Source organism: Hylobates moloch, unplaced genomic scaffold (assembly GCF_009828535.3).
Source record: "Hylobates moloch isolate HMO894 unplaced genomic scaffold, HMol_V3 SCAFFOLD_13, whole genome shotgun sequence".
Classification (NCBI taxonomy): domain Eukaryota; kingdom Metazoa; phylum Chordata; class Mammalia; order Primates; family Hylobatidae; genus Hylobates; species Hylobates moloch.
This window is the reverse complement of record NW_026652288.1, coordinates 26,062,724-26,080,829: the sequence shown is the minus strand read 5'-3', so window position 1 is coordinate 26,080,829 and position 18,106 is coordinate 26,062,724. Positions and strand designations below refer to the sequence as shown.

The following is an 18,106-nucleotide window of genomic DNA, read 5'->3' as shown; positions in this document are numbered from 1 at the left end:
AAGCTTGTCTCCTTTCCTGGCTCTCTCTGGCCATTTTCTGACCAGCTCGGAGGCCCTCTTTGCTCCCACAGGCAGCCTCAATTACGTAATAAACCTTTTCCATTGGTGTGGGAAACACTTTCACTCACCGCTGGAAAGGGACCTCCTGGGAGGACAGTTTGCCAAAATCTATTAACTGTTTAAATTGGCATATTAGGGGATAGGGAGGAATAGGGAGAGATTTGTTAAAGGATACAAAATGACAGGTTCTAGTGTTCTGCAACACTGGGGGGTGACTATAGTCAATAATATATAGTTTCAAATAGCAATGAGGATATTGAGCATTCCCAACACAAAGAAATGACAAATGTTTGAGATGATAGACATGCTAATTACCAGACCTGATCACTATACATTATATGCATTGAAATATTACTATGTACCCCACAAACATATATAACTATTATTTCCTTTTTTTTTTTTTTTTGAGACAGTGTCTTGCTCAATTGCCCAGGCTGGAGTGCAGTGGCATAGTCTTGGCTCACTGCAACCTCTGCCTCCTGGATTCAAGCGATCCTCCTTCCTCAGCTTCCCGAGTAGCTGGGACTACAGGCATGTGCCACCACGTCCAGCTAATGTTTATTGTATTTTTAGCAGAGACAGGGTTTTACCATGTTGGCCAGGGTGATCTCAGACTCCTGACCTCGGGCGATCCACCCGCCTCGGCCTCCCAAAGTGCCAGGATTACAGGCATGAGCCACTCCGCCCGGCCTGCAGAATTTTTTTAAATACTAAAAATTTTTTAAATTGAACAAAGGACAGAGAGAGGAAGAAATATTTTCATGGGGCAGACAACTGTGCTTTTAGCGGTCAAAGGAATGAAACAAAGAAACAAAGAAAAACCACTAAACAAGAAAGTCAGAAGGCATGTAATGAATTCTGATTAAATATAAATGGGAAAATGAATGCTTAATTTTCCATGACTTTGTAAATAGTTCGTGAGTTAAATTTAGAAAATTGTTAAAAACTGAAAAAAACTAGATAAAAACATATTTATTTGTATACACACAAAAATAAATTAGCATATCCATTCACTAGGTAATTCTAGTTTAAAGAATCATCACAAGATCATGGATCTAGCTATAGCTCATTGAGGTCACAACTACATCAGTTTTATTCAGCATTGTATACATAGCACCTAGCACAATATTTGATATTTGATATGTAGTAAGTGCTCAACAAATTTTTTTTTGAAAGAAACATATACAGATGTATCTGTATGTTCATTCCAATTACTTGTCATGTTAAAAAACTAGATATGACACAATCCATCAATAGGGGAACTGATAAAGGAATCATGGGATTCTCTAACACAAGAATAAAGGTGACCTAGAAAGACACCCAAGATACATTACATGATAAAGGGAAGAGGCAGCACAATATAGAGCCTGAGCCAAGTTTGACTTGAAATGTAGACAGTATGTACACAAGAAAAACAGGGGGAACACCACGAAGTAGTCGATATCCCTCAGGGGTGAGCTTATGGGTGATTTTCACATTCTCTGAAGATTAAAAAAAATGTTTACAATGAGGATAAATCACTTTTGACTCAATAAAACATAAAGCTTATTTATTCATGTTTTTGTAAGAGAAATAACAGGAGACCCCCCAAGAGAGTGAGGCAGGCAAGTAGGGCTGTTACAGATGAGAGGGACTTGGGGAAGGGAGGCAGGTGATGTCCATTCACCTTGATGACTGACCAGCATCTAGAGTGTGGTCCTCAACTGGTAGGCAATGCCGGTTCACACTAATAAGCTCATACAGGCCGGGCACGGTGGCTCACGTCTGTAATCCCAGCACTTTGGGAGGCCGAGGCGGGCAGATCACGAGGTCAGGAGTTCGAGACCAGCCTGACCAACATGGTGAAACCCCATCTCTACCAAAAATACAAAAATTAGCTGGGTTGTGGTGGTGCGTGCCTGTAATTCCAGCTACTCAGGAGGCTGAGGCAGGAGAATCGCTTGAACCCGGGAGGCAGAGGTTGCAGTGAGCAGAGATTGCGCTCTAGCCTGGGTGACACGGCGAGACTCCATCTCAAAAAAAAAAAAAGCTCATACAAAAGCCTGGCTGGCTCATACTAACAAGCTCACAAAAGAAAAACATAGAATTTATTTTAGCAAGCAAGTACAACCATCACACAGGGCAGTGTGCATTTTCATGTCTTGTGACCAGCACATCTCTGTGGGCTGATCTACAAAGAGGATCAAACTCTGGGAAGTCCCTTGATATGCAGGACTGACTGCCATGGTTCAGAGGCTCACAATGGGGATAATTTGCCACAGGAACAGTCGAGTTCCTCATCCCTGAGTAGGTTTTTGAGAAATCTGGCTATATGGGCTTCCCTTGCTAAGGAAGGTACGTGGGCATCCACCTTCAGCTTTTATAGCCTTTTTTCAGAAAAAGAAGGATGAACTGATTTGATTTTATATCTTACTAAGTCTAGTCACAATTCTACATCGAGTAAGTTTACACTAACTCACCTTAATTGGAACGTGAGGATGCTGACAAATTCATCAAACATTTAGACAACTTCTTAGGTTACTTCTATCTTTCAATTTGTGTGAATTTTACTAATTAGATTCTGAGAAGGCAATCTTACCCATTTTTAATTTGGGGAACTGCCTTACCATCATCTTCATATACTGCCTCAAAAGGTATGAAGGAGGAAAGAGAGGGGAGGAGGCATGGAAGTCAACAGCTGTGTCACATGGTTTAGAAAAAAGTTCAAAGAAAAAAGACAAAAGAACTAGGTATTAGTAGAAACCAAGCACCTACCTTAGTCCACTGACTATGCTAAACACCCTACATGCATTATTCTCATTCAATCCTTCATATGGTGGAATTGTGGTAATATTAATCCCATTTTATAGATGAGGAAACTAAGGCTTAGAAAAAGGTAAAAAGCTCTTTCTTCAAAGTTTGCAGAGTTGAACATGACTAAGGAACAGCCATTGTATTAAAAGTTTGGGAGGTTTTAAGAAAACTCTCAGAATGAAAAGAAGAAAATTGAAGGAGGAGTTGTAAAGTTTTCTTTCAGGAAATTTGTGAACAGAGGAAAAAAGATGAGAGTGGGAAGAGGAGCAAGACCCTTTGGGGGCATAGGGTTTTTTTTAAGTTTTGGTAGCCCCAAAAGTGGTTACACAGTATCTACCTGGTATGTGTCATCAGGCACTTGGGAGGTGTTTGAGGTTTGCAGATAGAAGGGAGGGAATAACTGCTATCGCAACCAAGAGCGTGGGAGGGAAAGGGGTTAAGAGCGCACAGCTGGAGAACAGCCTGGGTTAAAACATGGGGCATTTTCTTCCTCACTGTCTTCAACCCTGTTACTGAAATTTTTTTTTCTTCTATCTTTTTTTTTTGAGACAGAGTCTTGCTTTGTCGCTCAGGCTGAAGTGCAGCGGCGCGATCTCAGCTCACTGCAACCTCTGCCTCCCGGGTTCAAGCGATTCTCCTGCCTCAGCCTCCTGAGTAGCTGGGACTACAGGTGCAGGCCACCACGCACCGCTAATTTTCTGTTATTTTTAGTAGAGACGGGGTTTCACTGTTAGCCAGGATGGTCTCGATCTCCCGACCTTGTGATCTACCCACCGCGGCCTCCCAAAGTGCTGGGATTATAGGCATAAGCCACCGTGCCTGGCCTGAAATTTTTTTTAAGTGCCTACTGCCAGAGCTGGGAGATCAATGTAAAAACGGGAAATATTCTCCTCAGAAGCAATGTCATGTAATGGGAGTTATAGTTTCTATACTATAATCTAGACGTACTAAGTACGGTCTAACAGGTTTTTATGGGATTCATCTGGAAAATTAATACCATATGTTAACACTCTTTCTATGGGAAAATGCTTCTGAGGAAGAAACCACCTTACAAACTAATTTAGGCGTGACCCAGTCATTATTAGACTATAGAGACTGCCACCACCCAGTTCTGGGCGAGTCAGGAGCGTATACTATGAAAAGCTGTTACTGCCACCTGCCTCATATTCTGCCTTTTGAAACAAGTCACAGGATCACAGAACGCCCAGAAGCAAGCGGCTGATCTTTCTAAAAACAGAACAAAACCTTTTTAGTGTTTTGCTTTAAAATAATCAATGATTCTCTGAGACAAGTGGCTGGACTTTAGTTTTTTCCCCATAGCTCCCTCCCCTTTTGCACCTACCAAGGAAAACAAAGAAGACAATCTGAAAACAATTAAAAGGATTTAAAAATTATTTATTTTTACTTTTATTACAATAAATAATTATCAATAATAGAATTAAACAATTTTCAATTAAAACCTACTGCATTACTTTGGGGTTTCACAGCAGCAGAAACAAACATAAATCCAGTTGAAAGGGCAAGGCTTCCAGAATCCAGTGACAAGAAACAGTCTGGTCTTGATTATTCGGGCTAGCAATGGGAAATACTGATACAGATAATGCAAAAACAACTAAATGCATCGGCATACTCTCTTTGTACATCACATTATCTGACACTTCAAAATATTCCAGCTAAGTAATTTAAGCAAGCCACGAAGCTCTGTTTCCGCAAGAGTTAGAGTTCTCCCCCAGCAAGCCTGCGGCACAACTGCTCCCAGAGCCACCCTCTGGCCAGAAACGGGCCCCATCATCATGCAGACCTAGAAGCTTCCACCCTGGTGGAAGCAGCCATCTTTCTCAAAGCTCTTTCTGGCTCACACAACCCATGGTTCAAGGAAAATGGGAAAGTGACATATTTAAAGGGCCTTTCTCGAGGACTGAGATGAACTGGAAGACAGACAAACTGTGGCTCCAGATCAGGAAGAGGCTTCAGAGTAAGGGCCACATGCAGATTAAGTCCACATGAAGAAACAATCTAATAAAGGCTGACCATTTTGCTGATAATCAAGTGGACTGCATGTATATATGAATATATCAGACATACATATGTAGAGGATATATGTGTACATATTAAATAGGCATATACACACATCACACATAACCAGATAAAATAAATGGTACATACATTGCTACTATGAACACAGCAAGTCCCAGACAGACCAATGACTAATATGTTCAATTAAACTACTTGAATTAAACTACTCTTCCTCTCCCCAAAATATTCTGCTTGCAGCAAACATTCCAGTTGCTCAAGCGGTGTTGTTTCTAGGTTCCTGAGAAGGAATGGAATCGTCCTCTTGTTTCAGAACACTACAGAAAGCCAACTGCAACAGGACCAAGCTAAACAACTCATATTTGATTTGGCCATGATTCCTGCCACCTATTCTTAGTCACAGGGCATGAAACCTTACTCAGAAAGATATCAATTTCTTTTTCTACAACTGGCTACAAATTTATCGTATTATGTTAGATGGAGGGGACTGGGCGAAGGTGGGCAGCAGGGAGTTTACATGTTGGCAATCATTCATTGCCTTTCCCTTTACCCAGAGAAAATGCTACTAAAAAAAAAACCAAAAAAAAAAAAAACCCAGAAATTTAGAGTTCCATAATGAATTTTGCTTTCTTGGCACATTTTTGAAATGATCATATCATTACACATAGCTAGCTCTTTATCTCCTGAATGCTTCTCTAGGGAGGCAAGTTATCTAAACAACAAAATAACCTACAAAAAAAGTTAATATTTTGAGCAGTCTCAATTTGTAGTTATTAAACTCAAAGTCTAATGCTGAAAGGCAACAGTAATTTAAACAGATTTATTTATTTTTATTATTTTTTGAGACAGAGTCTTGCTCTGTCACTCTGGCCGGAGTGCAGTGGCACAGTCTCCGCTCACTGCAGTCTCCATCTCCCAGGTTCAAGCGATTCTCCTGCCTCAGCCTCCTCAGTAACTGGGATTACGGGCACATGCCACCATGCCCAGCTAATTTTTTTGTATTTTTAGTAGAGACGGGGTTTCGCCATGTTGCCCAGGTTGGCCTCGAACTCCTGGGCTCAAGCAATCCACCTGCCTTAGCTTCCCAAAGTGCTGGGATTACAGGCACCTGCCCCAGATTTATAATGCTATTCACAGATCTTGCAGAATTATAGCAGGCTCCTTCTACAACTTGGTTAGTGACATCAAGTACTAACTAAATATGTTCGAGGTCAAGAACTTACTCTTGAGATATTCAAAAAGTGCTTGTCAAGAATATCAGAATCTAGAATTCATGGCAAATTGTATATATTTTAATAAAAACCTTAAAATAAATTCTAATTTTAATTGCTACCCATAGAAACTGCTCAAGAGAAGATATTAGCCAAAGAGACATGAAATATCCACAGCATTTAGCTACTCCCTCGTCTTCAGTACTGTCTCTAACTTCAATTGTAGTATATGTGCTGCTGAAGAGAGCAGTCTGCTTCCAATTTCAACACAGCATTAAGGTACCCTATAGCCATCATCCAATATACTTGCTTTAAAAACAGCACTACTCTGATTTAGCCTGGCTTTGTAAGAATGATTCTCTGGAGAGAAAGACCATGTGAATGGTCTGTGGAAGACCAGAACAATCCTGCTGCAGTCCAAGTGGATTTTCCTAGAGACAAGCCTTTGTTAAAATATTCTAAAATCAGTATATGTGGCACCTTCCAATTCTGGGAACCTGGCCTTTCTAAGCATATGCAACACAACCCCCTCGCTTAAGCTACCTGTGACAGAGCTACAAATGGCAAAACTTCTTTTGCTACTCTAAATATTAATGCATTAAAAGATCTGTCTAGATAGGGAGCAGATCCCTGCTTTAAAAAAAGTAGATAGATTACTATCTCTTGCATATTTGTTTACTAAAGAGCAAAGCATATTACTAGCATGCAGGCTTAAAAAGTTACATTTATTCTGCACGGTAGAAACACTGGAAATGAATAGCCAACAAATCCAATTCCCACAGCTCCATGCAAGGAAGAAGCATATCACCACTTTCTCTGGAAAAGTTAGACAACCATGATTAACCATATACCCTACAATAACTGCCTGCCAATGTCAGTCATTTGTACCACTGTCAAACATAAAAACTAAAATATGCAAATCACATGGGTTACATAATCAATAAAGGAAAATCAGAAATTTACTTAAGCTTCCTAAAATGCCCAGAGCATCATACGTTCAGGTTTCAGAGATTTCACACCATTTTACTTTTAAAACTGTCACTTTAAATGTACATGTCAAAGTGCTTCAAATGTAGCATACTAGTTAAAATTCTTCCTGGAAGGTTCTAGTGCTGGCAGCTAACTTACTAAAGTTATCCACCCACAGGGTGTTCAAGCAAGGGCATGCTGACTTACAAAGACACCTCATGGGACAAAGAAAATTCTGGTCTGACTTCACAAATTTTCTACAGAGTACTTAAATCCAGAACGGAGGTCACGATAAGGCCACTCTGAACACAGGCATCAACACAACCAAAGATTTCTGTATCTGTTTTTGGCTGTTTGGGGACCCAAAGTCAAAAGTTCCAGCCCATCGAGCTTACTTTGTTCCCTCTGGCACGTTCCCAGTCCTTGACTAGTCAAGAGATCTAAGGCCATCAAGGAGATCTGTATGTGGCAACATCTAGGGGCAACAAGGCAAGACCTGAGTGGGCAGCCTCTGTCCTAGGTGGTGGGTAGTTAAGAGGAAACCCAGGTGAAGAACGAAGAGGAAGAACTACAAATAGGCTTCTATATAAAATATAAAGGGGAAAAGTAGCCTCTGACTCAGACACCTTCAGATTATCTTTTTATTCTTCATAGGTCATAGAGTCAAAGTCTGTTATGGAAGCAAGGTATATTCCAAATGCATTTTGACTGACTACAAAATAAGCCAGTTCTTTGAAAACAACACTTAGGAAACTTTCAAATTCATAGGATGTTAAAGTCCCTTCTTCCCTTTAAAGTGGAAACTACGCCTGCTTTTTCCTTTGTATATTCTCCCAAAGCTCAGGCTCCAGGTCATAATCAATACTCTTTTGGTACCTATTTAGAATTGGAGTAACTCTAGACATATACTCCCCTCCTCTCAATGCCTCTATATTAGAATAAATAACATGATGGTATTAGTACTGTAACATCCTAAACCACGATCAACATTTAGCTTTCTTTCGAAAATTAGAATTCAAAGTATTTCAATAATGACATTAAAATGACAAGGAGAAATATTTAGCTTTTTATTTGGAAGTTATTCACTCTATTACCCTTAAGACTAAAACCCATAAACTCTATCAATTACCTATTCGTGGAAGAATGACACTGTAAACTGTGGCAATGTCAAAATGTGTACTGCACTTTATAAAAGCATGGATAATATTAAAGGATCACAAAAGGCAGCATTAGCATTCTCTATCCAGGTATTATTAAATCTTTTTATCCCATGCCCCCCTCAAATATAGGAGAATTATTATCTGATAAGCCTGAAAGGACTCTTTTTAATACCATAACCTAAAAAGACACTTCTTACAGGTGTATGCAACTTTGGTCAGCAGAAACACAATACGAGCCTCTGGCCTAGCTAAGGCACTCTATTCTGAAAGTACAGAAAACATGCATGTATGCTCCTTATCATGGCGTTGCTCCCCAAAAGGCAGCTCACTGTATGCTGGGGAGAAAGGCTGGGGCATGAAGTCACTCACAATATCATGCATACTTTGGAAATGTTATAGTAATTGGCATGACATAAATGCACACAGCTATCTGGAATGAAGTCCTGCTTCAGCTGCTATATCTCTAGACAACAAATGGGGGCCCTCAAGATGCACTTTCAAGAATGGCAGACTAAAACAAGAAAGAGAGTCAGCAGTACACTAAAGATTCACAAGTATCCAAACAGTGAATTGCTCAATTTCACTTTCCCCTTGTTGACAGCCACTTTTCTTTCATCTAACAACGTCAATAAAACTGACTATGGCATCATTCTTTACCACCATAGGGAAACAAGTCTAAAGTACAGCACAAAACAATTTTCAAATAAATTTGATACAATCAAAAGAGGGCAGAAACACACTTTTGAAGTAAAAGAGCCCCCAAACTATAGGACGTGACCTTAATGCCAGAAGTAAAGGGTATTTTTACTATACTGTACAAGGTCAAGAAAGCCTGTGGTCCAAGTTTGTCATTTTATAAATATTTATCAGTTCTTATATAATACAGATTAATCTCATTCTTGTGTACAAGGTCAACAAAATGGTAAAATAATTAGCTTGGAAATCTTAAAACAAAGCTTTTTCCCTACCCCCAATTAACATTTTATCCAGTTCAATTTTATAGATCACAAAGAACAAGGTATACGAAAAACAGTTACCGTCACTTAACTGGTTAATTCTCTGACTTCCATGATGGCTATTAACAAACATGGGATCACTATCTGCATTATTCTGCATCCATTTCTCATCTATTTCCAACATTCATCTGTGTCTCGGAGAAAGTCACCAAATACACCTCAACCTTTACAATTTTTTAAAATTAGTATAGAACCATGAGCTAGTGCCGTGACTCATTTCTAATAACTTGAATGACAATGATTGGAATTTATAAATTTTAAAAATGAAATATCAATTACAGTTATTTTTTACAAAGCAGCAGACTGAAATTCAACAAAGAAATACACTATAATTAAATTTAACAATGGTCACATTCATAAATAGTTATGAATTTAATTACATATCAACACAGTGGTGCCTATTTTATCCAAGTGCAGCCTGTCCAAAAAAAGGGGATTTAAGATACACTCTTCATTCAAGCACAAACTTCATTCAGTGAAAAATAAAAGAAAATCAGCAAGTTCACCACCACCAAATTAAATGAAGACAAATCGAAGAAAATATCCACATAATGAAAAAATATGGTTTATAGAACAACTATACTACAATTAAAGGGATTTTTATGTTTGTCAGTAAACCTCAGAAATTACTCCAAGTCATATTAAGATTAAAGGGGGCATGTACTCAGTAAGGCATATATATCAAAAGTTTTCTTCAAGTGGGGAAATGGACAAGCTGGGGAAGAGAGAATTTCTCTCTGTTTTATCTCGTATGAAATAAAAAACACAGCGCCTCACCCGGAAAAAAGAGACAGGGGAAGGACAGACAGACAGACAAACTGAATCAAAAAATTAATTTTGGTCATAGTGAGGTTCATGAAATTCCTAACTCCAATTTATATGTATCTTACAAGGTACTTTCATCTGCATTTCTCACAAGTCATTATCATAGGACTGGGACTGTCACATGCATTCCTACAATCAGAGCTCACAGGCACCAAATCTCAGGAACCTGCAGCTGAAGGGGGGGAAATGCCACATTTAAACAATGAACCGTCCCAATGGGTGAGCTATAATTACAACCCATTCTCAAATTCTCAACTGATTATTTCTCTTTAGGAGAAAATTAAACCATTTACCAAGATCTGTTCCATAATAAAGAGAGCTAGAATACTAGAAAATCTAAATATACATTAGCTAAATGTATTAGCTCTCTTATCATTTGAGAACCAAAGCCATTTTCAGAGGAAAGAGAAACCAGTATTTGGCAACTTGTCTATTGTTTGGTAATCATTGGCATCTCTTGGTGAAGGTGACTTATTTTTATCCTTTCCCTATACTAGGTTTGGACTATTGCTACTCCCACTATTACAAAGTTCCAAATATGAAAACACACTGTGGTTTTCTGAGTGTTATCAGTGTTCTGAAATCAATTTTGGTATTCAAAAAATAAAAACAAAGCATCTTTAACCCTGCATGAATCACAACATTGTAAACTCACGAAGTTAGAACCATTAGGAACATTTTGCTGGTCTAACGTACATTCTGCTCAACCAAAATGTCACATAGTTTTATAAAAAATAAAATAGGCTTAGAGTTAGTAGGTCCAAAATTTCACAAGTTCAGATTATATGTATCATTCCTGCTGTCCAAGTACCATACTGAGATCCCATGTCTGTCAAGCAGATCAGTCTAGTTCAATGGTGATGGAGGAAATATTTACAAGCATTTATTTACAATACTTCTTTGTGCCCAAAGAAAGATTATTACAGGCCAATATTCTTTTCTTCCATTCCTAGTCAATCTGAGTTTGGTTTCCTCAATGAGAAGGGGTAAATCTGAAAATGGCTGCTTAGCTGCTTTACCTATGAAAAATTAGAACATGAGACAGTGACAAATATGTACCTTATTGTTTTTTAAAAGCACACAGAATTTACCCCCTAGAGATAACAATTTATTGACACGGCAAAAATCATGAGAAATACTGAAGAGGTTTTTCTGGATTAGGATAGCTATAGAGCTAGACAGCTAAATGGGAGTACTAGAACTAACTTGGGAAAGTTAGGACTTGGAACTAAAATCTAGTCTTGAGAACCCTCCAGAGCACTCAAATTCACATCCAAATCTGAAAAACTATAGGATTAGTTGCCCTGTAGCATCTAGATCAAGTAATCATATTTATAGTTAGACTCAATCTTCAGCTTGCTAAACATTTCTAAGTAATCATTCCTAATCCTGATGAAATAGCAGAAAACTAGATCTATGAATTTGGAGAGGCCTTATTAGTTAAGGTATCTCTAGCGGGAAGGCAAGAGCTTAGTTATAGGTCAGCGAGTGCATGTCATTGACTTGATACTTATCATTTACATTTCAGTAGTTCAAGTGAATGTTTTGTGTGGCCTAGCAAGTTTTAACTTCTGGCCAGAAGTTGTAGACGTGGTAAAAGAACACAAAGGCAGACAAAAAAGATGATCCTAAATTGTTTTCCAATTACCTCTTATTTATTTTCCAGGTTTTTAACAATGAAAATGTAGTACCTTTATAATTTAAAGAAAAATATATTTTGGTTTGGTTTGGTATGTATGTAGCTTTCTAAAGATATGCTTCTAAAAGGCTATAGTAAATGAAAACAATTTAAAAAGACACTGGCAAATGGATATTCTATGCCATGCATATATTGATGAAATATCAGGCTAAAGGCCCAAGAGTATTGATATAAGGCATATAAGGTTACATTTGTACAAATAAAAACAAAAATAATTATGTCTTATATCACAATTCATCACAGCTTTTTCTCCTTAACAATTGCATCTAGTTTGTTCTAACAAATGAGGGCAACTTTGTAGAGAAACACTAAGGGAAGAAAGCCCAAGTTTAGCAACATATGCAAGGTATAAAGTTGTTATCAAGCATGATAGCTGCCTCTCCAACTTAAAAACTGTGTGTGAAAATACAGAAGATATTTTGTTTCTCAAACGGATTTACAGCAGGGTTCCTTTCAAACAAGCACATCAAATAGAAGTGTTTTAAGAGTCATAAAAATGTGAATACCCTGTCACGACCCCATTCCTATGAAATTATCCTCGGAAAATAAAACAAATGAAACAAAAATATTCCAGATTGTTTATGCCAACCTTTTCTTTCTTTTTTTTTTTTTTGAGACAGGGTTTCACTTTGTCACTCAGGCTGGAGCACAGTGGCACCATCTCAGCTCACTGCAGCCCCAACCTCCTGGGCTCCAGCGATCCTCCCACCTCAGCCCTCCAAGTAGCTGGGACTACAGGCCTGTACCACCACATCTGGCTAATTTCTTTTTTGTATTTTTTTTGTAGAGACAGGGTTTCGCACTGTTACCCAGGGTGGTCTCGAACTCCTGAGCTAAAGCGATCCACCCGCCTCAGCCTCCCAAAGGGCTAGGATTACAGGCATGAGCCACCACACCCAACCTAGGGCAATATTTATAATGGTGAAAATCTGGAAACAACCTAAATGATTAAAATAACTGTGCTGTGCAAGGTCATTATTAAGTAATCTCCTTGGTGGAATATTGCACAGCCTATGTTAAAATATGTAAAATAACTAGAAAAGAATGTTAAAGTGAAAGAAAAACCACATGATTCTGTTTGATTTCATTATATCTATATTTGTCCATTCTCCTAAAATTAGTTTATTTTAGAAGAAAATATCAAGTTTACAAAACATTTCTTAAAATCCCTTTTCTTCTATATTTCCCCTTATTTATTAATTTTGCTGATGAGGGCTCAAGAATAACATAAATGAAGTAAAACCTCAAATAATACAAAAGTCTTCCTTCAGTCGGAAATTCTAATCTCCCTCACCACAATTGCTTAGCAAACTGGGCAGCGGGAGGGAAAAAGCACTATACAACCAATTACAGTTTCTTTCCAAATTTTGTTAATGAACAATAAAAATATCCCAAAACCCTTACAGCTACTATAATAAGCAACTTTCTTTTTAAAATTTTCCATTGCCTCCTTTCTACTCAGAGGCATTTATTGGTACCATTTATAAGCTCCAAATTGAACCCATTTTGCTGTAGATTACTCACCACTCGTACTCCATAATGGATGTGGGCCAGAGTAAAAGCAGTTGTTAATGTATACAGGAGAATGCTCTCAACGTAAGAGGGTACTCCTAGGTTTACCACTAAGACAACCAAGAAGAGAGGAACCAGCAACCAATTCAAAGTTGGACACCGGGTACTACTCATTTGGCAAACAATCAGCTGACACTGGACGTTAGTTTAAAAAAAAAAGAGAGAAAAAAAGAAAAATTTCATTAGCAAAGCACTTCTGAAAGTAGTCTTTCCAACATTTGAAAAGCATTCAAGTACCTGAACCAACACACTTACATTATCTAAGCTCAGAAGTTCTCAGTGCTTAGGGGCCCGACTGGGGACCCCTGGCCCCACCCAAAAACCCATGCACCCTCAGAGTGTGTGTCAGAAGAGGCTGGAAGATAACCGAATAAGGACGCTATAGAAGGCATTCTTCCACTGGGCAACAGTTTGAATAAGAGAAATTTCTCTCAATTTTAAGATTCTATGATATGTTAAAAAAAATATCAAAATAGCCTCCCACACCCCCACACAATTAAGTTTCTTTATGGCAATGATGAAGAAGTGCTATCTCCAATTCAGTTCCATTGCCATAATTAGTATCTCAAAACCTCTTTGGCCCCTTTATTTTTGAAGACCTTACTTAAATATAATTTAATTCTTTCAGAGACACTTTTTATACAATGCATCAGTGTTTTTAGATATTTAAACCCTATAAAATCAGCAGGACTTGGGATATTACACACGTTACAAACATGGAAACATAAGATGAGTAGCTAAGTTACAAAATAAAAACTTCTAAGGACCCAGCCTGAGCTAGAACACAGACCTTCTGGCTTTCAGGACTATCACAGTCTTTTCTCAACTCCTGATCTCTGCTTCCTGTCTGCTCTCTTGCACAGTCTAGCATGGAAAGGAATTTATAAGAATATGTTCTATTTATTACAAAGTTTTAAATTCCACGTTCTTAATCTTAAAATCAGCTGATTTTTAAAGTGTCTTTTTTCTTTCTCAAAAATCTCTTCCAAGCTTCCTAGAATAATCATTTAAGTCTGCAGCCATTTCAGCCATACTGGTAATATATTTAGAGTCTAAAGGGAATCTATAAATTTTTTCCATGAATTCTTCGGCAGGCAACCAAAATAAAAAATTTAAGTGTGCCACAGTTCCAAAATACTACTGTAGTCTCCAATCCTATTGCTTTCAAAGGGCAAAATAAAATAATTTTCAGCATTTCAGTCTTTGAGGTTACTATTCTTTCAAATTTCTGAAATAAAAATCTTTAAATTAAAATCTGTTTATTCTAATATTAAAGATTTTTCAAATTATCAAATTCTGTCATACATTCCTAATATATATTATGATTTTTAAAAGAAAAAAATCTTACTGTACTGTTGGCAAAGGCTGTTCCAACCATAAAGTAGAACACTCTAGGATGTAGCTCTAAAATATCTGAAGGTGACCAAAGGATCCACGCTGTAGACAAAATGAACAGCAAGCATGGAGAAAATAAGGGAACCATAGCTTCATAGACTGAATTGAGTTTCAAGGTGTTATTTTTATAGCTTCTGGAAAAAAAAATCAAGTAATATAAAGAACATTATTACATATAAATTGTATAGTACTTGTACTGTAGTTTATAGTTTCCTTATTTATACACTTATTTTATACTCACAATAATCTTGTGGCATAGACAGAACCAACATCATTAATCCCATTTTACAGACAGGCTAAGTGAGGATAAGAGAATTTAAATTTACAAAACTTGCTACCAAGTGGCAGGGCCAGGATTAGGACTGAAATCTTCTGACCTCTAATCCCATTTTTTTCTCTTTAAACCAAACTATCAACTGCTGTGCTAAGAATATAAAGATGAATAAAATTTGGACTTTGTTCTATGAGATATTCTAATGGGGGAAATAAGATGAACATAAAATACTAGAAGAGTACCTCAAAGTGCAGCTTTAACACAAAGTGATACAGAACTTAAGAGTGAGACAGAGCTGACATGAAAAGACTGAGGTGCGACTGGCATACCACATCTCAGTGTCTCTAAGCACACAGGAGGTTATACAATACACGTCTGCTCAGCTGAACAGAGCTCCAAATTCCAGTCCCGCTTCTGCCATTGATCACACGACCTCGGGCAATATGTTGCCCAGTCAGAGCCTGGTTGTTATAAAATGAGGAGAAAATGTAGAGAAATAATCTCTACATCCTTCAGAGCTTTAAACTGTATGGCTTCTATAAATGACTGCCAGCTCAAATAAATGAAGAAGATTAATAGAGCTTGGTTTAACATAAATAAGATTCTGCTACGCAGATTTGAGAGCTAAAGGATGAAGTGGGAAGTGTAAGAAAATGTTTCAACCAGAAGAAAAAGGAGCAAAGGAAACAGTGGGAGCAAAATTACTAAAGAGGGAAAGAACAAAATATATTCAGGACACAATAGGCAAATTCAATGTCACTGAGCAAAAGTGGAGAAGCACATAGATCAGAGAAATGAAATTCCACCTGAGCATCTCCCTTCTCCCTGCAACCCAGACAGGAACTTCTATAGAAGGGCTATTTAAGAAAAATCAGCACAAGTCCAGTTTGGTCCTAAACTACACACATTCAGAATTTTTATGATCTTGCTAAGTTTTTTTTTTTTTTTTTTTTTGAGACAGAGTCTCGCTGTGTTGCCAAGGCTGGAGTGCAGTGGCGCGATCTTGGCTCACTGCAACCTCTGCCTCCCAGATTCGAGCAATTCTCTTGCCTCAGCTTCCTGAGTAGCTAGCATTACAGGCGTGTGCCACCACACACGGCTAATTTTTGTATTTTTAGTAGAGACGGGTTTCACCATGTTGGTCAGGCTGGTCTCGAACCTGACCTCGTGATCCGCCCACCTCGGCCTCCCAAAGTGTTGGGATTACAGGTGTGAGCCACCGCGCCTGGCCTCGTTAGACTATTTGATGAGTCCAAAACTGTAACAAAAGAATTAGTAGTTTTGTGCTGTGTTTGAAATGACTACATTAGCCACCACAGACACCCTAAACTACCTACCCCATTCTAGATTTAAAATATAGGTTTTATGACCTTTTCAAAATGTCCTGACTCCAAAAGGAAAATAGATCCCTAAGTTCAGCTAACAACTGCTAAAACTTTTCATATTTCTTGCCCATTTAAAAAATAAAATACTTACCTGAAAAAGTTTAATAAACTCATTGGAAGAGTCACACATAATGCACAACCTAAAGGGAATAATTACTCAATTATTATGCTTATTCAAGAGTGATTATTACATTATCACTGAATCATGCAAAACAAATATTTTTAGACCCCAAAAATTTCAGGTTCAAGTTTACTTCTGTAATAAAATTAAATATATTTATAAACAACATTTACAACAGGAAGAGTGGCAGTACAATTTGGTGATTCAGAGGGCAGACTCAAAGAGCCAGGTGGGCCTCAATTTCAGTTGTACCATGAACTGATTATGGGACTTCAGGCAAATTGGTGTTTTACTGCCTCAGTTTCCTTATTTATAAAATAGAGATAATAGTTGTACCAACCCCACAGAGCTTTGAGAAGTGAATGAGTTATGACATGTTAAGATACCTGGAACAGTATGGGGTACCGAAACTGCACAGTAAGCATGAGCTACTCAAAGGGGGAATCCTGTTGCTTCACATTTACTTTTTACCTTCCTAGCTTTTTTTTTTTTTTGTGGAAACAGGGTCTGGCTATATTCCAGGCTGGTCACGAACTACTGGGTCAAGCGATTCTCCTACGTCAGGCTTCTGAGCAGCTGAGACTACAAGCATGAGCCACCGCACCCAGTCTTCCTAGCATTTTCAGTTTCTCCCCCTAGCTACTTCCATTCGCACACTGGTTCTCTCCCCATTAACTTTAAAACAAAGATGGCCTTCCCAAGAAACCCTCCCATTCATTCTGCTGTCCTCACTATCTACTATCTTCTTCTGCTTTGTCTTATCATTTGCTAAACTTTTCAATTGTCCTCAATTTCTTAGCATTTTTTTATTCACTGTGTTCCAACTTTGCAGAAATTATACTCTTGAAATTTACCAAGCTTTCCTAATGTTCAAATTCAGTATCGTTTTTTCATTCCTGACTCCTAAGTGAAATGCCTTGGTTGACTATCCACTAAACTGAAATTCTTTCCTCCGTTTGCCTTTGTGATGCCATTCTCCCTATGTTTCCACTAGCCATCTCACCATTTCATTCTGTGTCCTCTGTTGGCAATTCTACTTCCTGCATATTACTACCTGGCTGCCCCGCTGTACTTATACTCTCTCTCTCTCTCTCTCTGAGAATCCTCTCTTAAAGCTCAACTACAAGCTTACAACAGATGACTGCAATATCTAATTATGGACTCTTGGACAAACTCTAACAATCTGAACTTCAGATTCCAGTTGTACAATGGGGATGGGTTGAACTATTTTCTAGTGTCCCTTACAGCTTTAAAATTCTTTGATCCTATGACCTATAGTGATATAAGTTCCTAATTATTTTCTCTCTCAAACTCCAAATCAATATATCTGGCAAGCTGCTGGGCACTTCATTTGGATGTTCCATCGTCGTGCAACGTATTAGCCCCAGTTTGTCTCTTCCAGACACCTGGTGACTCTACTTGGTTTGAGGGTCAATGCAGCTATGGCCTTAAAGATTAAAGGCAGAAAACATTCCTTCTAAACAATTCCTAAGACATCTGGCTTAAAACAGAAGACTAGAACCCAACAGAAATCTTATCTCTAAAAAAGAATTACTCTGCTACTTCCAAGCCCAAGTAGAACAAAGTTCCCC

The 18,106-nt window shown here is 38.1% G+C and overlaps 1 protein-coding gene across 2 annotated transcripts in view; it reads right to left on the bottom strand.

The window, feature by feature from the left end:
* Positions 1-4,227: 4,227 nt before the first annotated feature.
* SELENOI (selenoprotein I) overlaps positions 4,228-18,106 on the bottom strand; it is a 47,460-nt gene continuing 33,581 nt past the window's right edge. The window contains exons 7-10 of one of the 2 annotated variants that reach the window (XM_032172462.2): positions 16,485-16,533; positions 14,688-14,868; positions 13,292-13,474; positions 4,228-11,087 (exon numbers count right to left, since the gene is read on the bottom strand). In XM_032172462.2, the coding sequence (XP_032028353.1) occupies positions 10,989-11,087; positions 13,292-13,474; positions 14,688-14,868; positions 16,485-16,533 (512 nt within the window). In that variant the 3' untranslated portion in view covers positions 4,228-10,988. Of the gene's footprint in view, positions 11,088-13,291; positions 13,475-14,687; positions 14,869-16,484; positions 16,534-18,106 lie in introns of those variants that run through there. The other variant, XM_058426416.1, reaches the window with a different exon arrangement.